The sequence below is a fragment of the Miniopterus natalensis genome, chromosome 5 (genome assembly GCF_054644295.1).
Source record: "Miniopterus natalensis isolate mMinNat1 chromosome 5, mMinNat1.hap1, whole genome shotgun sequence".
NCBI classification, from domain to species: domain Eukaryota; kingdom Metazoa; phylum Chordata; class Mammalia; order Chiroptera; family Miniopteridae; genus Miniopterus; species Miniopterus natalensis.
In genome coordinates this window covers 6,596,458-6,621,918 of record NC_142085.1, presented here as the reverse complement: position 1 = coordinate 6,621,918, position 25,461 = coordinate 6,596,458, and the positions used below count along the sequence as shown (strand labels likewise).

Below are 25,461 nucleotides of genomic sequence, written 5' to 3'. Positions count from 1 at the left end.
AAACCCCAGAAACCAGGAGATGTGAGAATTTGATGCAAATTTTATCTTAAACTGAAATTTTCACCTGGTCCCCAGTGGTCTCAGCCTCTTCATGGTCTCTGTAATCCTCTCCCATTGAATAACTGTCCTCTGATCTCAAGTTTGATTGGATGTCACTTAAATTAGAAAATATTTTGATGTCTCTCTTGCTAGCAGAATCTTTCCCTTACCATCCTTGACAAAGCAAGTTGCCATGTTGAGGAAAACCCCATGGCAAGGATTGTATGGGCGCTCAGGCCAACAGCCAGTTGAGAATTGAGGCCCTCAACCAAATAGCCATTCTGTTAGAATTCTGCCCATAGCCATACAGATGGGCTTGGAAATAGGTCCTTCCCTAACCAGGTCGTAGTGGTGAACACCTTGATTGCAGCCTCTTGAAAATCTGTGAGGTACAACATCCAATAAAGCTATACCATGTTCCTGATCTACAGAAACCATTAGATAATAAATGTGTGTCTTTTTACTGCACACAGTTTGTGGTCATTTTTTATTTAGAAATATAAATAATACACATTTATTAATAATTTTCCTTGGAAAATAGGAATAACCTTGGAATAGATCCAGCAAAATGAGACATAAGTATTCCTATTTAAAATTCATATACAGTGAAAGAGGTGATGTTTAAAAAATGAAAATATTTGTTTGTGAAGTGGATACCTTGTATAATTACCTACTCTTTTTGAATATATTTTTATTCGTCCTCATCAGTTTTTGAAAATTTGCAGTTGATTCTCAAAATAATGGTCTTTACTCATTCTCCAATAAATTAAATAGATAACTTATTTATTTTCTTCATTTTATTTTTTAATTGGCTTGTGCATTTAACATTATTTTGTATAGTGGTTAGAAAATCATATACCTTCCAAAGTGTTCCCCACTATATTTCAAGTACCCACCTGGAACCACACAAAGTTATTTCAATATTCTTGACCATGTTCCTTATGCTTTGCATCCCAGGGACTATTTTGGAACTACCAATTTGTACATGTCAATTCAATCACCTTTGTCACCTAACTCCAAGTCCCCTCCCCTCTGACATACATCTGACTGTCCTCTGCATCTCTAAGTCTTTTTGTGTTTTGTTTGTTCATATTGTTCTTTAGATTCCACATATAAGTGAAGTTATAGGCTATTTGCCTTTTTCTGATTGACTTATTTCACTTAGCGTAACACCCTCTAAATCCATCCATGCTGTTGCAAATGGTAAGATTTTATTCTTTTCATGGCTGAGTAATATTCCATTGTATATATGTACCACTGTTGTAGATACACTCATCTTTAAGGGGCACTTAGGCTTTGTCCAAATCTTGGCTATTGTAAACAATGCTGCAATGAACATAGGGGAGCATACATTCTTTCAAATGATTATGTTGGGTTTCCTCAAATATATACCCAGCAGTGTAATCTCTGGATTTTAAGGTAGTCCCTTTTTGATTTTTGAGGACTCTAGTCTGTTTTCCGTAGCTCCTGCACCATTCTGCATACCAGGAACAATTCACAGAGGTTCTCTTTTTTCCACATCCTCGCCAATACTTGTTGTTTGCTGATTTATTGATGGTAGCCATTCTCACAATTGTGAATGATATCTCATTATGATTTTAATTTACATTTCTCTGATGATTAGTGACATTGAGCATCTTTTCATATATGTATTGTCCATGTGTATGTCATCTTTGGAGAAATGTCAACTCAGACTCTCTACCCAATTTTAAATTGGGCCTTTTGGGTTTTTTGGTGTTGAGTTATATGAGTTCTTTATTAAATTTGAACATTAACTCCTTAAGGATGTATCAGTGGCAAATAATTTCTGCCATTCAGTAAGTTGTCTGTTCAGTTTGTTGATGGTTTCTGTTGCTGTGCAAAAATTTCTTACTTTGATGTTGTCCCATTTGTGTATTATTTCTTAATTTGGCACATGACCCAGCAATCCCGTGTCTGGGTATTTATCAGAAAAAGAAAAACACCATATTCATTGTGTTTTTAAATTCACTGTGTGCATTATTTATAAAAATAACAAACATATGGAAGCAACCTAACTGTGCTTCAATAGAGAACTTGATAAAGAAAGTGTGTTATATATGTAAAGGGAAGTATTATTTGGCCATAAAAACAATGAAATCTTGCCATTTGCTATACTACAGATGGACCTAGGGTGTACTATACTGAGTCAAACAAGTCAGACAGAGAAAAACAAATAGTATATGATTTCACTTCTAGATGGAATCTAAAAACAAAATATGCAAAGAACCAAATGAGAAACAAACTCATGTAGAGAACAAACTGATGATTGCGAAATAGGAGGGGGGTTTGTGGCTGGGTGAAAACGTGAAGGGATTAGGAAGTATAATTTGGGAGTTACAAGGTAGTCATGGCTTCTAAAGTCCAGCACGGAGTATATAGTCAATAATATTATGATAATCATGTATTGGGTTAAGTGGATGCTGGACTGAACAGGGAGATCACCAAGTAAGTTACACAGCAGTCATGTCACTGTGCTGTACAGTGGAAACTAATAGAATATTGTATGTCAACTATAGTTGGAATATTTTAATTTAATAAATATATAAATAAATGAAGCCTATAAGCATGCACTAAAGCAGACCAACTGAATAATGGGAACATTAATAGTTTCAAATGGATTTTCCAAATTAATCCACAAACTAACATTCCTAAAATTTTGTCTTTCATGAAATTAGCTCCATATTAGTGCATGTTATTTTTTGTAGAAAATGTCAGCACATAATGAACTATGAGTGGGGGGGGGCGGGGGCAGGGTGAAGGTTGTATTGATGTGTATGTATGCTTGTGAATTTGTGTGTGTTCTTCTGGATCCTGGTAAATTCAAAATGAAATATGAATTCATTAGTACATTTGAAATCTCTCTGTGTTTCTTTCCCATGAAATTGACCTGTCTTTTTTTTTCTTCCAGTGGAACTTCAGACAAGATTAGGTAAAATTTATGATATCCCCTTACTCTTGATCTCCTGTAAAACATCTGACTAATTTCCCTCTTTGCTCTTTCCTGACTTTTTACCTCTATGCTTTCCATTGACCTGCCCTCCTGATCCCTGTTCTTCCCACCCTGATTTTGGGACTGGACTTCTCCTATTTGGAGTTCTCGCGTTTCTCTTTTCTACCTTCCCTCCCTTTCCATTCCTTGTGTTTCAGTTTATGCAATTATGGCCTGAAAACACTCGATATTTCTGTCTTGCAGAGAATTACCTGTTTAGACAGTTGGTTTGATGAAGAGTGTTAAGCTGTTAGACATATGGTTTCCATAACATATAAATTATATATATATATATATATAAATATATTTACATAAATATTATATATGTATTCCTCAAACATATAGAAGCGGAGGACATCTGTCAGATGTCCAGTGTCTAGGGGCTCATTACTGTGCAGTTGATACTTTTCCAAATCCTTAAGAGACAACAGAAGTCTCCAAACTTGCAGAGTTAAGTTTCTCTGACCATTGTCTGTCTAAAGCCTGAGTTATAATTAATATGTCATATCATTCATTGGCCAAGGGTGACCTGGGGCATCACTCTTCCAGTGCCCTTGACTATAAACCAGGTATTCCCAGGTATCTAAATAAATTTACCTATTTTGAGGGGGATTTTAATAATATTTGATCAAATCAATTTTTATTCTTTTGCATTTGTGTTGACACAGTTATCAAATGACAAACAGTACTCTACGAAAACAATGCAGGACTGGCTGGGGAGTTCGAATGGTTACTGTGGTCCCAAGGAGACAAGGTTGTGGGTTCAGTTTCCAGTTAGGGCACAAACGTAGATTTCAAGTTCAATCCACAGTCGGGGCAACTACAGGAAGCAAGAAAGCAGTGTTCCTTGGTCCTCTCTCTCTGTGTGTGTTCCTCTCTCTCTCTCTTTGCCTTCCTTTTTCTTTAAAATCAATTAACATATTTTAAAGATCAGGCAATGAATGCACCAATACGTGGACAACAAATATTTCTCTCTCTCTAACCCCGCCCCCTTTAGCACTGTAAAAATCAATAAACAAAAATTAAAAATACAATTTGCAGATGGAGTAAATATCTTGAGGAAAGTTGAAAATTAATATATCTCTCATCTGGGTGTTTTATGTGAAGAACACAAGAAAAAATGACCACAGCGTTACTGGAAAAATACCAAAACCCTTAATCATTCAAACCTTAATATCCCCCTTTTACAAGGAGAATTTCAATTCTATTTTATCCTTGGGAATGGTCTTTCAGAATATATATTTCTTGCCCTGGCCAGTATCACTCAGTGGTTAGAGCCTTGGCAACTGCACCGAGAGGTCACAGGTTCCATTAAGCACCATTGTCATGGAGAAATACAAGTTTGCTTTCCAGTTGGAAAACGGTGATAGTCCAATGACAGAGGAAAGACTGATAATGCACACCCCAGAATTGCCGTTCTACCTCCCTCCTGGTTTTATTTCCTAATTTAGTTCCTTTTGCGCAAGGCATGAGGGAGGTCAAGTGCCACTATGTCTGGTGGCTGAGACATCCTTTGGCACCTTTTGTTTGAAATTGTGCCAAAGTTGGGTAAATTTCCACTGCAGAGGGAACCATGAAAAGGGTACCAACATTTGTTCCCCTCTCTCTCCCATATTGTGGTTTCATTTGGCATGACTTGTTTATGTCTTCCTTTACTTTTCAGGGCAGAGTGAACAGGACAGAGGCAAGTACCAGTTTCACTCAGTTCTGTGAACTGCTGAGTTAAATGCTGAAATCGACAAAATATTTAGAAAAGCTAATTTTTTTTATAGTCGTTTATAAATTTTTGAAGGATCATAATTTATTTTTTAAATTTATTTTTAATTTTAAAATGATCATTTTTTCTATCTCTTGATTGAAAATATAGTAAACAAAAAAGTTATTATGAATTGAGTAATGTGTTTTTTTTTAATAATTTTTATTTTTATTTAAAGTATTACAGATGTCCCTTTTTCTCCACAATGACCCTTTCCCCCCCCGTTCCTTCCCCCTTCCCAGTCACTCTCCCCATTATTGTCCACGTCCTTGGGTTGTGCATATATGCATATAAATTCTTTGGTTACTCTCTCCCCCTTCACCCCCTCTCCCCCTTCACTCTGAAATTTCATAATTTTAAAAGTTCTACCTATTGACAAATAAGGTCTATTGCAATTTCATTAAACTCATAGATTTAAAACCATTAGACCTGCAAAAAGATTTGTGCCCACACATGATAGTCATTCACTTTCTCAAGGATCATCACATCTACTAAAGAGATTCTCTCAGGATTTATAGGTTGACCTTTATTGGTACAAAATATACTACACCTAAAGTCACCTTGCTTAATTTAATATACATGTAAGAAGTTTGCAAACTTAAAATATCAATTTAAATATGCTACTGCTAAGAAAATATTTGTCACAAAATCATTCTACTTCATTACATAGGTGTTGTGGTCCAACCCTTCAATTTCCCAAGGACCTCCAGCCATCCATAGAGAAATGTGTATGGGGTAGAATTGTAGGTGGTCTCCCTGACACTCCACCAACATTTTCCGTTTCTTTAGTCATTGGAGAGAATTCAGTTCTTTTTCTCCCTTTCCCAGGAAAAAAGGGGCTCTCTCCCCAACTTTTCATTTTGGGTGTGTTCCATGCTTCCTCTATTTTTCATTATATTCATTGTACCAATTTACTTTCAGTGGCAATTTTCAACTGACCTGAATTGTCTATGTTTATTTCCCTTATATTTAGAAAAGTTTTCCATTTTCCTTTTCAGAAGAATGTCAGCAAGCTTTTGGTAACTTTTCTCAGACTGGCGCTCCTTTAGTGATGCATTTCAGAAAAAAATATCTTTTTCTTGTTGGTATTTCATTCTCTAAATCGTTACCCACCCGTTCCTTTGCTCTTCTTTTTCTCTCTTTCATCTTGAATTTTAAAGTATCCCATCCATTTATTTTTCTCCTCCTTTCCTTCAGTTGCAATATATTCTCAGGCTTCTCCTACCCCCGGATGCTCACTTTAATTCCATTTCAAAGCTGCTGAGATGAGGAGGATCGGGTTAAGGGAATGTGCTGGTTTCCTTTTAAGATATCTTGTAGGACACTTCCTTTCCCTTGGGCTCTCCAGCAGGTTCTCTGGATTGCCGGGTGCATGGATGGGCCCAGGAAATAGTCCTAATTCTGAAGAGAAGGGATCAGTCATCAAAGATTCAGATTTATGTTTCTTCTCCAATTGGAATTTTAAACACTCTGAACATACTGTAGTCATGTATAATCTTTTGTTTGTTTGTTTAAAATATTGCAGATGTCCCTCATTCTCCACAATGATTCATCCCACCCCATCCCACACCCCTCCCCAGTCCCTCTCCACACCATGTCTGTGTCCTTGGGTTGTGAATATATGCCTATAAGTTCTCTGGTTACTCTCTCCCCCCCACCCACCCACCCTCTTTCATCCCTCCCAGATTCGTCAGTATGTTACATGCTTCCCTGTCATTGAAGTTATTGTGTTCATCAGTTTATGAAGTTCTTTAGATTGTATAATCCTGAGAAATGCTGTTCTACTTCCCTTGACCATATTTTCAAGTGATCCAAAGTATATAAATATTTTTTCAGGATTGTGCCTCCTGATATTCTCTTTTCGACAATAGTTATTACCCTTCTTTCATTTTTAATCATGTGATTATTAAGTCACCAAATTGCTCTTCCTTTGGGATCTTATACATATGTTTTTCACTCAAGTAAAACTCTAATATCTAAGTTTATGTTCTAAGATATTTCTATACCACTCTTTAGTACCCTACTCAGGAGTTATTGAAACCTTTCTGTCCCCACATATCACATGGTATTTTCTATAGTTGTCGTGATGATTTCAGTGGAATGGATTTTCGAGATTTATTCTTTATTTATGGAGGGCACTTGACTGGCCACATTGCAGAAATAATCATTGGCATACGTGCATATTTAGTTGCATCTCCTTTACAATATTTAGATAACCTTTCTGGTATATGTGTGTTTAGATATTGTTTTCTCAGTTAAGAGACATGCACAATAAAGATCCAGTGAGAAACAGAATCTCTGTCAGAGAATCACAGGGCTTTCTCTCTCCTGCATTCAGCACCCATGTGAATTGATTACGGGAAGCTTCCTTCAGGAATGAGTTAACACAGAAGTTCAAGTGGAGTTTGCTTGGAAATTATTCTTTGGACAAGAACATTGTGAACACAGGCACCCGGAAGCCTGGCCTGTGTACCTGCGGGCGCTCTGTGTCACTGCTCCCTCCCACAGCGTTTGTGCTGGCTTCATACAGTGCAGCTGCCTCGGGGATGAGACGGACCAATATTTTAGAAGCAGCCCATGATGACACTAAAGTTAAGAGACTTAATCATAGGAACACAAATTTTCAAATAGTTAAAGAATACCTTAACAATTAACCGCTGACATTAATATTTCTTTAGGTTTTATGTTATTTCACTAAATTTACCCCATTTTCCTCCTTCTTGTGTATTGAACATAATCTCTGGACAATAGTGAGCTCTGAGCCAGTGTCTTGGGGCCCAGGGGTGTGACGGTCAGTGCACAGGTGTGTGTGCAAGTGTGTTGTGTGTCCATCTGAAACCTGGTCAGCTCAAATATGAATTCAGTAGTAAGTTTAAATTCTCCTTGTGGTCCTTTCCCATGAAATTGACATTGATCTTTCCTTTCTTTTTCAGAGGAACTTCAGACAAGATTAGGTAAAATTTATGATTCCCTTTACTCTCGATCTCCTGTGAAACCTCTGGCTTCTTTCCCTCTTTACTATTTCCTGGCGTTTTACCTCGATGACTTCCATTGGCCTATTCTGCCTGCTCTTCCAAGCCTCATTCTGGGAACTGGACTTCTCCTCTTTGGATTCTTGCCATTTCTGTTTCCCTTCCCATTCCTGTTTCTTTCATTTTATACAATGATTTCCCTGTAAACTTCGGCGGCATCCATCTTGCAGAAAAGAGCCTGTTTCATTAAGAAGTTAGTGAGATGAATGGTGTTAAGCTGTTAGACACATGGTTTCTATCGTACATCTATGTAACATATGTGTGTGTGTGTGTGTGTGTGTATGTCTGTGTATTATATATTTCTGGAAAATATCCAAACTTAGGACCTCTCCCAAGTATTCCATGTTTTTGGCTCCATTACTACACAGTTGATGCTTCTCCAGATCCTGAGGAGACAAGAGAAGACTCCAAAGTTGCAGTGACTTTTCTCTGTGCATTGTCTCTTCTAAGCCTGTGCTATAATTAATTTCTCATGTCATGCCATTTGTCAATTCTGAACAGGGTCATCACTCACCCACTGACCTTGAATGTATAATCCATCTATTCATGACCATATTTTCAAGTTGAAATAATATTTTTGTTGTTAAATTGATAGTACCAAAAAATCCCAGCAACCAGGAGATGTGCGAATTTGATGCAAATATTACCTTAAACTGAAATTTTCCCCTGGTCCCCAGTGGTTTCAGCCTCTTAATGGTCTCTGTAATCCCCTCCCATTGAATAACTGTCCTCTGATCTCAAGTTTGATTGGATGTCACTTAGATTACAAAATATTTTGATGTCTCTCTTGCTAGCAGAATCTTTCCCTTACCATCCTTGACAAAGCAAGTTGCCATGTTGAGGAAAACACCATGCAAGGATCCCATGGCAGCCTCAGGCCAACAGCCAGTTGAGAATTGAGGCCCCTCAACCAAACAGCCATTCTGTTGGAATTCTGCTCATAGCCATACACATGGGCTTGGAAACAGGTCCTTCCCTAACCACGTCCTAGTGGTGAACACCTTGATTGCAGCCTCTTGAAAATCCGTGAGGTACAGCATCGAAGAAAGCTATACCATGTTCCCGATCCACAGAAACCATTAGATAGTAAATGTGTTTCCTTTTAAGGCACAAAGTTTGTGGTCATTTGTTATTTAGAAATATAACTAATACAAATTTATTAATAATTATCCTTGGAAAATAGGAATAACATTGGAATAGCTACAGCAAAATGAGACACAAATCTTCCTAATTAAAATTCATATACATAAAATGAGAATATTTGTTTGTGAAGTGGGTACCTTGTATAATTATCTACTCTTTTTAAATATATTTTTATTGGTCCTCATCAGTTTTTGAAAATTTGCAGTTGATTCTCAAAATAATGGCCTTTACTCATTCTCCAATAAATTAAATAGATAACTTATTTATTTTCTTCATTTTATTTTTTAATTGGCTTGTGCATCTAACATTATTTTGTTTAATGGTTAGAAAATCATATACCTTCCAAAGTGTTCCCCACTATATTTCAAGTACCCATCTGGCACCACACAAAGTTATTTCAATATTCTTGACCATGTTCCTTATGCTTTGCATCCCAGGGACTATTTTGGAACTACCAATTTGTACATGTCAATTCCATCACCTTTGTCACCTAACCCCCAAGTCCCCTCCCCTCTGACATACATCAGACTGTCTTCTGCATCTCTAAGTCTTTTTGTGTTTTGTTTGTTTGTATTGTTCTTTAGATTCCACATCTGAGTGAAATCATAGGCTATTTGTCTTTTTCTGACTGACTTATTTCACTTAGCATAACACCCTCTAAATCCATCCATGCTGTTGCAAATGGTAAGATTTTATTCTTTTCATGGCTGAGTAATATTCCATTGTATATATGTACCACCATTGTAGATACACTCATCTTTTGAGGGGCACTTAGGCTTTGTCCAAATCTTGGCTGTTGTAAATAGTGCTGCAATGAACATAGGGGAGCATGCATTCTTTCAAATGATTGTGTTGGGTTTCCTCAGATATATACCCTGCAGTGTAGTCTCTGGATTTTAAGGTAGTCCCTTTTTGACTTTTGAGGACTCTCCATTCTGTTTTCCGTAGCTCCTGCACCATTCTGCACACCAGGAACAATTCACAGAGGTTCTCTTTTCCCACATCCTGCCCAATACTTCTTGTTCACTGATGGTAGCCATTCTCACAGTTGTGAATGATACCTCATTATGATTTTAATTTGCATTTCTCTGATGATTAGTGACATTGAGCATCTTTTCATATGTGTATTGGCCATGTGTATGTCATCTTTGGAGAAATGTCCATTCAAACCCTCTACCCAATTTTAAATTGGGCCTTTTGGGTTTTTTGGTGTTGAGTTACATGAGTTCTTTATTAATTTGGGATATTAACCCCTTATGCATGTAATAATATCTGCCATTGAGTAAGTTGTCTTTTCATTTTGTTGATGGTTTCTGATGCTGTGCAAAACCTTCATATTTTGATGTAGTTCCATTTGTGTATTATTTCTTATGTAGGCTCATGACCCAGCAAACCCATGTCTGGGTATTTATCCAAAAAAGAAAAACACTATATTCATTGCAGCACCATTTATAAAAGTAGCCAACATATGGAAGCAACCTAAGTGTGCTTCAATAGAGAATTGGATAAAGAATATATGTTACATATGTACAAGGAAGTATTACCCAGCAATAAAAAGAAATGAAATCTTTCCATTTGCTACACCATAGACGGAGGTAGAGTGTACTATGCTGAGTAAAACAAGTCAGACAGAGAAAAATAAATAGCATATGATTTCAATTCTATGAGGAATCTAAAAACAAAATATGCAAAGAACCAAACGAGAAACAAACTCATGCAGAGAACAAACTGATGATTGCGAAATAGGAGGGGGGTTTGTGGCTGGGTGAAAATGTGAAGGGATTAGGAAGCATAATTTGGGAGTTACAAGATAGTCATGGCTTCCAAAGTCCAGCACGGGGTATATAGTCAATAATATTATGATAATCATGTATTGGGTTAAGTGGATGCTAGACTGAACAGGGAGATCACCAAGTAAGTTACACAGCAGTCATGTCACTGTGCTGTACACTGGAAACTTAATAGAACATTGTATGTCAACTATAGTTGGAATATTTCAATTTAATAAATATATAAATAAATGAAGCCTATAAGCATGCACTAAAGCTGACCAACTGAATAATGGGAACATTAATAATTTCAAATGGATTTTCCAAATTAAGCAACAAACTAACATTCCTAAAATTTTGTATTTCATGAAATTAGCTCCATATTCGTGCATGTTATTTTTTGTAGAAAATGTCAGCACATAATGAACTATGGGCGGGGGTGGCAGGGTGAAGGTTGTTTTGATGTGTATGTATGTTTGTGAATTTGTGTGTTTTCATCTGGATTGTGGTAAGGTCAAAATGACGTATGAATTCATTAGTACATTTGATATCGCTCTGTGTTTCTTTCCCATGAAATTGACCTGTCTGGGTTTTTTTTTTGTTTTTTTTTTTTCCTGTGAAACTTCAGACAAGATTAGGTAAAATTTATGATATCCCCTTACTCTTGATCTCCTGTAAAACATCTGACTAATTTCCCTCTTTGCTCTTTCCTGACTTTTTACCTCTATGCTTTCCATTGGCCTATCCTCCTGATCTCTGTTCTTCCCACCCTGATTTTGGGACTGGACTTCTCCTATTTGGAGTTCTCGCATTTCTCTTTTCTACCTCCCCTCCCTTTCCATTCCTTGTGTTTCATTTTATGCAATTATGGCCTGAAAACACTCGATATTTCTGTCTTGCAGAGAATTACCTGTTTAAAATGTTGGTTTGATGAAGAGTGTTAAGCTCTTAGACATATGGGTTCCATAGCATATATATTATATATATAAATATATTTACATAAATATTATATATGTATTCCTCAAACATATCGAAGCTGAGGACGTCTGTCAGATGTCCAGCGTCTGGGTGCTCATTACGCTGCAGCTGAAAGTTTCCACATCCTTAAGAGACAACAGAAGTCTCCAAACTTGCAGAGTTAAGTTTCTCTGATCATTGTCTGTCTAAAGCCTGAGTTATAATTAATATGTCATATCATTCATTGGCCAAGGGTGACCTGGGGCATCACTCTTCCAGTGCCTTTGAGTATAAACCAGGTATTCCCAGGTATCTAAATAAATTTACCTCTTTTGAGGGGGATTTTAATAATATTTTACCAAATCAATTTTTTATTCTTTTGCATTTGTGTTAACACAGTTATCAAATGAGAAACAGTACTCTACAAAAGCAATGCAGGACTGGCTGAGGTGCTCGAATGGTCAGACTGTGGTCCCAAGGAGACAAGGTTGTGGGTTCAATTTCTTGTCAGGGCACAAACGTAGATTTCAAGTTCAATCCACAGTCGGGGCAACTACAGGAAGCAAGAAAACAATGTTCCATGGTTCTCTGTGTTTGTGTTCCTCTCTCTCATTGCCTTTTTTTTCTTTAAAATCAATTAACATATTTTAAAGATCAGGCAATGAATGCACCAATAAGTGGACAACAAATATTTCCCTCTAACCCCACCCCCTTTAGCACTGTAAAAATAAATAAACAAGAATTAAAAATACAATTTGCAGATGGAGTAAATATCTTAAGGAACGCTGAAAAGTAATATATCTCTCATCTGGATGTTTTATGTGAAGAACACAAGAAAAAGTTGACCACAGCGTTACTGGAAAAATACCAAAACCCTTAATCATTCAAACCTTAATATCCCCCTTTTATAATGACAAGTTCAATTGTATTGTTTTCCTTGGGAAGGTCTTTCAGAATATATTTCTTGCCCTGGCCAGTATCACTCAGTGGTTAGAGCCTTGGCAACTGCACCGAGAGGTCCCAGGTTCCATTCCTGGTCAAGGGAATGTACAATTTCGGTCAGATGGATGCCTGTACTGTGTGCTTCTGCCTCATTGTTTAAGCACCATTATCATGGAGAAATACAAGTTTGCTTTCCAATTTGAAAAAGGTGATAGTCCAATGACAGAGGAAAGATTGATAATGCACATCCCAGAACTGCCATTCTACCTCCCTCCTGGTTTTATTTCCTAATTTAGTTCCTTTTGCCAAAGGCCTGAGGGAGGTCAAGCGCCACTACCTCTGGTGTCTGAGACGTCCTTTGGCACCTTTTGTTTGAAATTGTGCCAAAGCTGGGTAAATTTCCACTGCAGAGGGAACCATGAAAACGGTACCAATGTTTGTTCCCCTCTCTCCCCCATATTGTTGTTTCATTTGGCATGACTTGTTTATTTCTTCCTTTACTTTTCAGGGCAGAGTCAACAGGACAGAGGCAAGTACCAGTTTCACTCAATTCTGTGAACTCCTGAGTTAAATGCTGAAATCGACAAAGTGTCTACAAAACTAATTTTAAAAGTTCTACCTATTGACAATTAAGGTCTATTGCAATTTCATTAAACTCAAAGATTTAAAACCATTAGACCTGCAAAAAGATTTGTGCCCACACATGATTGTCATTCACTTTCTCAAGGATCACCACATCTACTAAAGAGATTCTCTCAGGATTTATAGATTGACCTTTACTGGTACAAAATATACCACACCTAAAGTCACCTTGCTTAATTTAATATACATGTAAGAAGTTTGCAAACTTAAAATATCAATTTAAATATACTACTGCTAAGAAAATATTTGTCACAAAATCATTCTACTTCATTACATAGGTGTTGTGGTCCAACCCTTCAATTTCCCAAGGACCTCCAGCCATCCACAGAGAAATGTGTATGGGGCAGAATTGTAGGTGGTCTCCCTGACACTCCACCAACATTTTCCATTTATTTAGTCATTGGAGAGAATTCAGTTCTTTTTCTCCCTTTCCCAGGAAAAAAGGTGCTCTCCCCATCTTTTCAGTTTGGGTGTGTTCCGTGCTTCCTCTTTTTCTCATTATATTCATTGTACCAATTTACTTTCAGTGGCAATTTTCAACTGATCTGAATTGTCTATGTTTATTTCTCTTATATTTAGAATCGTTTTCCATTTTCCTTTTCAGAAGATTTCAGCAAGCTTTTGGTAACTTTTCTCAGACTGGCCCTCCTTTAGTGATGCATTTCAGAAAAAAATATCTTTTTCTTGTTGGTATTTCATTCTCTAAATCGTTACCCACCCGTTCCTTTGCTCTTCTTTTTCTCTCTTTCATCTTGAATTTTAAAGTATCCCATCCATTCATTTTTCTCCTCCTTTCCTTCAGTTGCAATATATTCTCAGGCTTCTCCTACCCCCAGATGCTCACTTTAATTCCATTTCAAAGCTGCTGAGATGAGGAGGATCGGGTTAAGGGAATGTGCTGGTTTCCTTTTAAGATATCTTGTAGGACACTTCCTTTCCCTTGGGCTCTCCAGCAGGTTCTCTGGATTGTGGTGCCCAAGGACGGGCCCAGGAAAATGTCCTAATTTTGAAGAGAAGGGATCAGTCATCAAAGTTTCAGATTTATGTTTCTTCTCCAATTGGAATTTTAAACACTCTGAACATACTGTAGTCATGTATAATCTTTTGTTTGTTTGTTTAAAATATTGCAGATGTCCCTCATTCTCCACAATGATTCATCCCACCCCATCCCACACCCCTCCCCAGTCCCTCTCCACACCATGTCTGTGTCCTTGGGTTGTGAATATATGCCTATAAGTTCTTTGGTTACTCCCTCCCCCCCACCCACCCCCCCTCTTCCATCCCTCCCAGATTCGTCAGTATGTTACATGCTTCCCTGTCATTGAAGTTATTGTGTTCATCAGTTTATGAAGTTCTTTAGATTGTATAATCCTGAGAAATGCTGTTCTACTTCCCTTGACCATATTTTCAAGTGATCCAAAGTATATAAATATTTTTTCAGGATTGTGCCTCCTGATATTCTCTTTTCAACAATAGTTATTACCCTTCTTTCATTTTTAATCATGTGATTATTAAGTCACCAAATTGCTCTTCCTTTGGGATCTTATACATATGTTTTTCACTCAAGTAAAACTCTAATATCTAAGTTTATGTTCTAAGATATTTCTACACCACTCTTTAGTACCCTACTCAGGAGTTATTGAAACCTTTCTGTCCCCACATATCACATGGTATTTTCTATAGTTGTCGTGATGATTTCAGTGGAATGGATTTTCGAGATTTATTCTTTATTTATGGAGGGCACTTGACTGGCCACATTGCAGAAATAATCATTGGCATATGTGCATATTTAGTTGCATCTCCTTTACCATATTTAGATAACCTTTCTGGTATTTGTGTGTTTAGATATTGTTTTCTCAGTTAAGAGACATGCACAATAAAGATCCAGTGAGAAACAGAATCTCTGTCAGAGAATCACAGGGCTTTCTCTCTCCTGCATTCAGCACCCATGTGAATTGATTACGGGAAGCTTCCTTCAGGAATGAGTTAACACAGAAGTTCAAGTGGAGTTTGCTTGGAAATTATTCTTTGGACAAGAACATTGTGAACACAGGTACCCGGACGCCTGGCCTGTGTGCCTGCGGGCGCTCTGTGTCACTGCTCCCTCCCACAGCATTTGTGCTGGCTTCATACAGTGCAGCTGCCTCGGGGATGAGACGGACCAATATTTTAGAAGCAGCCCATGATGACACTAAAGTTAAGAGACTTAATCATAGGAACACAAATTTTCAAATAGTTAAAAAATACCTTAACAATTAACCGCTGACATTAATATTTCTTTAGGTTTTATGTTATTTCACTAAATTTACCCCATTTTCCTCCTTCTTGTGTATTGAACATAATCTCTGGACAATAGTGAGCTTTGAGCCAGTGTCTTGGGGCCCAGGGGTGTGACGGTCAGTGCACAGGTGTGTGTGCAAGTGTGTTGTGTGTCCATCTGAAACCTGGTCAGCTCAAATATGAATTCAGCAGTAAGTTTAAATTCTCCTTGTGGTCCTTTCCCATGAAATTGACATTGATCTTTCCTTTCTTTTTCAGAGGAACTTCAGACAAGATTAGGTAAAATTTATGATTCCCTTTACTCTCGATCTCCTGTGAAACCTCTGGCTTCTTTCCCTCTTTACTATTTCCTGGCGTTTTACCTCGATGACTTCCATTGGCCTATTCTGTCTGCTCTTCCAAGCCTCATTCTGGGAACTGGACTTCTCCTCTTTGGATTCTTGCCATTTCTGTTTCCCTTCCCATTCCTGTTTCTTTCATTTTATACAATGATTTCCCTGTAAACTTCGGCGGCATCCATCTTGCAGAAAAGAGCCTGTTTCATGAAGAAGTTAGTGAGATGAATGGTGTTAAGGTGTTAGACACATGGTTTCTATCGTACATCTATTTAATGTGTATATATATATATATATATACACTTAATTTGTGTGTGTGTGTATATATATATAATTTGTGTATTTGTATCTTTCTGTATATTATATATATTTCTGGAAAATATCCAAACTTAAGTCCTCTCCCAGGTATTCCGTTTTGGGCTCCATTACTATACAGTTGATGCTTCTCCAAATCCTGAGGAGACAAGAGAAGACTCCAAAGTTGCAGCAACTTTTCTCTGTGCATTGTCTCTTCTAAGCCTGTGCTTAATTAATTTCTCATGTCATGCCACTTGTCAATTCTGAACAAGGGCATCACTCATCCACTGACCTTGAATGTATAATCCATCTATTCATGACCATATTTTCAAGTTGAAATAATATTTTTGTTGTTAAATTGATAGTACCAAAAACCCAGAAATCAGGTGATGTGAGAATTTGATGCAAATTTCACCTTAAACTGAAATTTTCACCTGGTCCCCAGTAGTCTCAGCCTCTTCATGGTCTCTGTATTACTCTCCCATTGAATAACTCTTTTCTGATCTGAAGTTTGTTTCGATGTCACTTAGATTACAAAATATTTTGATGTCTCTCTTGCTAGCAGAATCTTTCCCTTACCACCCTTGACAAAGCAAGTTGCCATGTTGAGGAAAACCCCATGGGAAGGATCCTATGGCCGCCTCAGGCCAACAGCCAGCTGAGAATTGAGGCCCTCAACCAAACAGGCATTCCATTGGAATTCTTGCCAGAGCTATACAAATGGGGTTGGAAACAGGTCCTTCCTTAACCAGGTTGTAGTGGTGAACACCTTGATTGCAGCATTTTGAAAATCCGTGTGGTACAGCATCCAATAAAACTATACCGTGTTACTGATCCCCAGAAACCATTAGAAAATAAATGTGTTTCCTTTTAAGGCACAAAGTTTGTGGTCATTTGTTATTTAGAAATATAACTTATACAAATTTATTAATAATTATCCTTGGAAAATAGGAATAGCCTTGGAATAACTCCAGCAAAATGAGACACAAATCTTCCTAATTAAAATTCATATACAGTGAAACAGGTGATTTTTATAAAATGAAAATATTTGTTTGTGACGTGGACACCTTGTATAATTTCCTACTTTTTAAATATATTTTTATCATTCCTCATCATTTTTTAAAATTTTCAGTTGATGTTCAAAATAATGACTATTACTCATTCTCCAGTATATTAGATAACATTTTATTTTCTTAATTTTATTTTTTAATTGGCTTGTGCATGTAACATTATTTTGTTTAGTGGTTAGAAAATCATATACCTTCCAAAGTGTTCCCCAATATATTTTCAGTACTCACCTGGCACCACATATAGTTATTACAATATTATTGTCTATGTTCTTTATGCTTTACTTCTCAGGGACTATTTTGGAACAACCAATTTGTACATCTTAATCCCATCACCTTTGTCATGTAACCCCCAAGTCCCCTCCCGTCTGACATACATCAGTCTGTTCTCTGTATCTATAAGTCTCTTTGTATTTTCTTTGTTCATATTTTTCTTCAGATATAAGTGAAATTATATGCTAATTGTCCTTTTTCTGACTGACTTATTTCACTTAGCATAACACTCTCTAAATCCATGCATGCTGTTTTAAATGGTAAGATTTTATTCTTCTTCACAGCTGAGTAATATTCCATTGCATATGTGTACCACAGTTCTAGATCCACTCATCTTTTGAAGGGCACTTAGGTTTTTTCCATATCTAGGCTATTGTAAACAATGCTGCATTGAACATGAGGGAGTATACATTCTTTCCAATTAGTGTTTTATGTTTCCTCATATATATACCCAGGAGTGGAATCTCTGGGTTATAAAGTAGTTTAATTTTTAATTTTTGAGGACTCTCCATACTGTTTTCCATAGTTCCTGAACCAGTCTGCATTTCCATCAACAGTGCACAAGGGTTCCCTTTTTTCCACATCCTTGCCAGCACTTGTTGTTTGTTCATTTATTGATAATAGCCATTCTCACAGGTGTGAAGTAATATCTCCCTATGATTTTAATTTGCATTTCTATCATGATTAGTGACACTGAGCATCTTTTCATATGTGTATGGTCCATGCGTATGTCTTCTTTGGAGAAGTGTCCATTCAGGCCCTCTGCCCTATTTTGAATTGGGCAGTTTGGGTCTTTTTGGTGATGAGTTATATGAGTTCTTTATAAGTTTTCAATATTAAACCCTTATGGATGTCTTATTGGCAAATAATTTCTGCCATTCAGTAAGCTGTCTTTTCAATTTGTTGATGGTTTCTGTTGCTGTGCAAAAACTTCTTAGTTTGATGTAGTTCCATTTGTGTATTATTTCTTAATTTGGCTCATGACCCAGCAATCCCATGTCTGGGTGTTTACCCAAAAAAGAAAAACAAACATTATATTTATTGCAGCACTATTTATAAAAATAGCCAACATATGGAAGCAACCTAAGTGTGCTTCATTAGAGAATTGGATAAATAACATGTGTTACAAATGTTTAAGGAAGTATTACTCAGCCATAAAAAGAAATGAAATCTTTCCATTTGCTACACCATAGATGGATCTAGAGTGTATTATGCTGAGTAAAATAAGTCTGACAGGGAAAATCAAATAGCTTATGATTTCAATTTTATGTGGAATCTAAAAACAAAATAGGCAAAGAACCAAACGAGAAACAAACTCATGTAGGCAACAAACTGATGATTGCGAAATAGGAGGCGGTTTTGTGGCTGGGTGAAAATGTGAAGGGATTAGGAAGTATAATTTGGGAGTTACAAAGTAGTCACGGATTAAATATCGAGCATGGAGAATATAATTAATAATATTGTGATAACTATACATTGGGTCATGGGGGTGGTATACTTAAAGGGGAGATCACCAAGTAAGTTACTCAGATGTCTAATCCCTATGCTGTACACCTGAAATTAATAGAATATTGTATGTCAACTCTATTTGGAATATTTTAATTTAATAAATATATAAATAAATGAAGGCAATGTCCATGAACTAAAGCTGACCAACTGAATAATAGGAACATAATTAATATCAAAGGCATTTTAAAAATTAATGAACTAATATCCCGAAAAGTTTATATTTCATTAAATGAGCTCCATGTTCCTGCTTTTTATTTATTATAGAATGTATCAGCGCATAATGAGCTATGAGCCAGTGTGTTTGGATGGGAGTTGGGATAGTGGGTGTTGGTGTGTATGTTTGAATTTGTGTGTGTTTATCTGAAGCCTGCTAAAGTCAATATTAAATATGAATTCATTAGTAAATTTAAATTCCCCTTGTGTTTCTTTCTCACGAAATTGACCTTTCCTTTTTTTTCCAGAGGAACTTCAGAAAAGATCAGGTTAAAATTTATAATATCCCTTTACTCTTGATCTATAAAACCTTTGACTTCTTTCCCTCTTTGCTATTTCCTGACTTTTTACCTCTATGCCTTCCATTGACCTACCCTCCTGATGTCTGCTCTTCTCACTCTAATTTTGGGAACTGGACTTCTCCTACTTGGCATTCTTGCCATTTCTGTTTCCCTTCCCATTCCTCGTTCTTTCATTTTGTACAATGATTTCCCTGTAAACTTTGGCGGCATCCATCTTGCAGAAAATTGCCTGTTTCATTAAAATGTTAGTGAGATGAATGGTGTTAAGCTGTTAGACACATGGTTTTTATCGTACATCTATGTAACATATGTGTGTGTGTTTTTCTGTGTGTATTATGTATATTTCTGGAAAATATACAAACTTAGGACCTCTCACAGGTATTCCACGTTTGGGGTCCATTACTGTACAGTTGATAGTTCTCCAATCCTGAAGAGACAACAGAAGACTCCAAAGTTGCATTTACTTTTCTCTGTTCATTTTCTTTTCTAAGTCTGTGCTATAATTAATTTCTCATATTATTCATTTATCAATTTTGAACTGGGGCATCACTCATCCACTGACCTTGAATATGTAATCAGTGTATCGGTTACCATGATTTGAAGATAAAATAATATCTTTGTTGTTCAATGGATAATTTCAGAATAAACAAAAACAAACAAAAAAACAGAAATCAGGAAGATGTGAGAATTTGATGCAAATTGTATCTTAAACTCAAATTTTCACCTGGTTCCCAAAGGTCTCAGCCTCTTCATGGACTGTGTAATCTGCTCCCATTGAATAATTTTCCTCTGATGTGAAATTTGAAGTAATATCACTTAAATTTCAAAAGATGTTGATGTCTGTCTTCTTAACAGAATCCTCCCTTACTATTCCATACAAAGCAAGTTACTATGTTGGGGAAAACTCCATGGCAATGATCCCATGATAGTTTCAGGCCAATAGCCAGCTGGGAATTGAGGCCCTCAACCAAACAGCCCTTCTGTTGGAATTCTGCCCATAGCCATACACATGGGCTTGGAAACAGGTCCTTCCCTAACCAGGTCCTAGTGGTGAACACCTTGATTGCAGCCTCCTGAAAATCCCTGAGGTACAGCACCTAGTAAAGCTGTACCGTGCTCCAGATCCACAGAAACCATTAGATAATAAATGTGTGTTCTTTTAGGGCACAAAGTTTGTGGTCATTTGTTATTTAGAAATATAACAAATACAAGTTTTATTAATCATTATCCTTGGAAAATAGGAATAACCTTGGAATAGCTCCAGCAAAATGAGACATAAAAACATCCTAATTAAAATTCATGTACAGTGAAGCCAGTGATTTTTAAAAGAGAAAATATTTGTTTGTTAAATGGACCCCTTTGTTTAATTACCTACCCATTATAGATATATTTTTATTGGTCTTCATCAGTTTTTAAAATTTGAGGTTGATTCTCATAATAATGACTATTACTCATTCTCCAACAAAATTAAATAGATAAATTACTTATTTTCTTAATTTTATTTTTCAATTACAGTTTGCATTTAACATTATGTTGTATAGTGGTTAGGAAACCATATACTTTTCAAAGCGTTTTCCACGATATTTCAAGTACCCACCCGGCACCACACACTGTTATTTCAATATTGTTGACTATGTTTATTATGCTTTACACCCCAGTGAGTATTTTGGAATGACCCATTTGTACATCTTAATCCCATCACCTTTGTCACATAACCTCTAAATCCCCTCCCCTCTGACATACATCAGTCTGTTCTCGGTATCTATAAGTCTGTTTGTATTCTGTTTGTTCATAATGTTCTTTAGATCCCACATATAAGTGAAATCATATGCTATTTGTCTTTTTCTGACTGATTTACTTCACTTAGCATAACACCCTCTAAATCCATCCATGTGGTTGCAAATGGTAAGATTTTATTCTTTTTTATGGCTAAGTGATATTCCATTGTGTAAATGTATCACAGCTTTTTCATCCACTCATCAACTGATGAGCTCCTGGGCTGCTTCCATATCTTGACTATTGTAAATAACACTGCAGTGAACCTAGGGGTGCATATATTCTTTTGAATTAGTGTTTTAGGTTTCTTTGGATATATTTCCAGAAGTGGAATCCCTGAGTCACAAGGCAGCTCCATTTTTACGTTTTGAGGAACCTCCATACTGTTTTCCACAGTGGACGCACCAGTCTGCATTCCCGCCAGCGGTGCACTAAGGTTCCCCTTTCTCCACACCCTCACCAGCATGTGCCGTTTGTTGATTTGTTGATGGAGCCATTCTGACAGGTGTGAAGTGATATCTCATTGTGGTTTTAATTTGCATCTCTCTGATGATTAGTGAAGTTGAGCATCTTTTCATATGTGTATTGTCCATTTGTATGTCCTCTTTGGAGAAGTGTCTATTCACGTCCTTTGCCCATTTTTTAATTGGATTATTTTATTGTTTTGGTGTTGAGTTGTATGAGTTCTTTACAAATTTTGGGTATTAACCCTCATCAGATATATCATTGGGAATATAAATGAAGATTTCTTATAGAAAATTTACACACATTGCATATTCCATTTTCCCCCATAAACATAAAAAGTATACTTACTAAGAGGCACAAATGTTGCTACATGTACCTGAACTCAATATTTAAGAATAACAATCTATTTTATCATGTTTTCAAAAAACAATAAGTCGCCATTTAAAAGTTAGGAAATATTTCACACCCCTAAGAAATATTGAATCATAAGTTTCTATAGAAACCAAGTTGTGCTTCTAATGAAGCCATAATTGAGTCTGTGAAACAGAAGTAATAAAGAAATTCAGATGCACTGGATGGAACATGAACAAATTACCTAAAAACTGGTAGAGAGTTCTGGCATCCACAAGAAGGAGGAAAGATGGGGGACTTAGAAGTGGAAAGCAAGAGGGAAAACAATGTTGCTTTATCTCTAAGAATGAGAATAACGTTTGTCAAATAAAAGTTGATGGTTTTGTTGAAGCTCATCTTACAGGAAAAAAAGAAAACTAAAGCCCATTATAAATGATAGTCCTTATATATTATGGATAGAAATCTATACTATTTCTGAATTAAAATTATTTTATTCCAAACTATGGATTTTCTTTTCATTGTCTTTCAAACATAGCAGTTTTTAATTTTAATGAGGTTTAATGTATCGATTTTTTCTTTTGTGGATTGTGCTTTTGTTCTTATATCCAAGAAATCAGTACTTAATCCAAGGTCACAAAATTCCCTTCTATGTTCTCTATTATACCTTTCACAGGTTGAGGTTCAACATATATGTGTATAAATGTAATTAAATTTGTGTACAGTTCAAGGTTTAGATCAAAGTTTTATTTTTATATGGATATCCATGTTTATCTATCTACTGTCTTCCTACCTTTGTTGATAGTCAGTTGTTTATATGTGTGGAGGTCTATTTCTGGACTGTATTAAATTTATCTATTTGTTTTATTTTTTACACCAATGCCACACTGTGTTCATTATTGTAACTGTATAATTAATCTTGAATTGCAGTAATAGTACTCTCTCAGTTTTGTTTTTGGTCTTCTTTTTGTCTTGGTTATTGTAAGTCTTGAATTTCCATGTGAGTTTTAGAGTTCTCATGTCAATTTCAACAAAAAAAATTTACTTAGATTTCAGTTGTGACACATTGAAACTATAGATCAATTTGGAGAGATTTGATATTCTAACATATTGAGTATTTTAATCCATAAACATCCATTTATTTAGGAACCATCATCAATGTATTTAGGTATTCTTTAATTACTTCTAGGTAGTTTTCATGCTGAGATGGTTTCCTCACATGAATGTGCCATTCAGTACTTGCCAGAGGAGTCAGGATGGACCCTCTGCAGATCTTTTGAGTCCTCTCCTTGAGCATCTGTTTCCACTATCAATGCCTTGGTCAACCAGACTCTCAATTCTGTCCCCTCAATTTAGGGAGTTGCCAAGTCTTTCCCTGTATTCTCCCCCTGTTGTCACCTCTTCCAGTCATAATTTATTTGGCTTTGTCATAATTTATTTCATTTCATTTATTACATCTTACCTTTTTTCCAGGCTATACTTATGCACTCTGGAAACTCTATCTTTAGAGAGTAAGCTGTGGCAACTTTAGGCTTTACTCCATTTGTTTCCTATCTCTGGTGAGAAAATAAATACAGCTGGTGCTATTTTATCATGACTGGAATCAGAAATCTTGAACCAATTTTAAAAACATTTCAACCAAACAATGTTTTTAATAAAAAATTTTAAAGCATATGTTCTGGAGTTGTGGCATGTTTAAATTAGAATCACAGAACATCCTTTTAAAAATAAAATAGTTCAAACTGTGATTTTAGAAAATAAATTCAAAATGTGAAAAATTTTAAGTTTTGTTTATGTGAGCAGTTTGCCCAAATTCATTGGAAAGATCAATTACGTGTGTAAAAGAATCCAAGACTGACAAGCAGCTCTGAAATGTGTCATCAATGAGTTTTCTCAAGTTGCTTAAGTTTAAACAAAGTGTTAAGGAGGAAAAATTGAAATAAATCTGGGAAATATAAAAAATCAATACATATTCAAACTAAACATGAGAGTAGATGGGCTGTGTTGCCAAACAAAGGTAGTAGATCTGTTAATGCAGTCTGTCAATACAATATTCACAAAGGAGCTTTCAAGGTTTATAGGAGGGTGATCTCTCTTCTCAGGCCAGGGGAAAAGAGGCCTTGGGTAAGCATGCAACATCCCCTTGACAAGGTATGGGTGAGCAGTGTTTGCTCAAGGGAAATCCTAATACCATTCAGTGTAAATGGCAACCCTTGGAAAAAATGTTTGATGGTATCTGTTAACTTTTGGTAAAATAAAGAGCCAGAAAAGAGATTGGCAAAAAAAGGTTAATTCAGAAAATAATATCTGAATTGAATGGAAAGGAGAATATGAAAGAGAAATGGAAGGTTTACACTTGGGCTACAATTCTGCATTAAAGAGACAGTGAGGTAGAAAGTTAAGAAGTAGATAATGAAGGGAAATAAAAGTAGAATGAAATGTACCAGTGGGATAAGTCTTTATCAGAATTCTAGTTGGAATATTGATGCAGAATGATCAGTTTTCCTCCTCACACTTAGCATAGCCTTGAGTCTGGGTAGGACAAGCTGTCCCATAAAAGGGTCTGCAGGATCCCTTTCCTAGCTCAGTTTTCTATGGTTAAACTAAATTAAGCAAGCATTCACTGGTTATTATTTTGTGACTGCACCTGACCCTTTAAGGAAGAAAATTCCTGGAGATCCAACCATATCATATAACATGAGTAAAACTTTCTGAGCACAGAAAGTATATGTTTCTATAAGTTTCCCATAGCTAGTGTAAGGTTGTGAAAGTAGCTGATGTTCAAACTCATATTTCTCTCTTTGAACAAAGACACAAGTCTTAGACTTACCCAGATGGGAGCAGAAAAATACAAGTGGGCTCTTGCAGGGTGAAAGGAGACAAAGAATGAAAACTGAGTCTAACTGCATGTCCACATTTGGTTTTGTCTTTCAGAAAATTTTTCAAAGAATCATCAAATTATCATAATTCTCCTTGGAATCATCACTGCAATACTTTCATTATTTATAATTATCTTATACAAATGTTGCATAAAAAATAAAAATAAAAAAGGTAAGTTGTCATAAATGGAAGGCAATGAATTCTACTAAACCCAACAAAATGAGTGGGACAGTGAGAATGAGATGTTACCAGTTTAAGAAAAACAATAAAGAACAAAATAATAACAGTGTTTTTCTTCTATAGCATATTTCAATTGAATATATAATCTGAATATATATGACCATATTTTGAAGTTAAAGAATATTTTTGTTGTTAAAGTTGTTACTACTGAAAAAACAGACCAGGAAAATGTGAGAATTTGATGCA

At 36.2% G+C, this 25,461-nt stretch overlaps 1 protein-coding gene across 1 annotated transcript in view; it reads left to right on the top strand.

Moving 5' to 3' along the window:
- The window catches only part of LOC107544123 (butyrophilin subfamily 1 member A1-like), a 139,121-nt gene that overhangs the window by 73,113 nt on the left and 40,547 nt on the right, over positions 1 to 25,461 (top strand). Inside the window, exons 7-12 of the mRNA XM_087817324.1 lie at positions 2,969 to 2,989; positions 4,713 to 4,733; positions 7,739 to 7,759; positions 13,157 to 13,177; positions 15,829 to 15,849; positions 25,090 to 25,206. Coding sequence (XP_087673450.1) covers positions 2,969 to 2,989; positions 4,713 to 4,733; positions 7,739 to 7,759; positions 13,157 to 13,177; positions 15,829 to 15,849; positions 25,090 to 25,206 — 222 coding nt within the window. The remainder of the gene's footprint in view (positions 1 to 2,968; positions 2,990 to 4,712; positions 4,734 to 7,738; positions 7,760 to 13,156; positions 13,178 to 15,828; positions 15,850 to 25,089; positions 25,207 to 25,461) is intronic.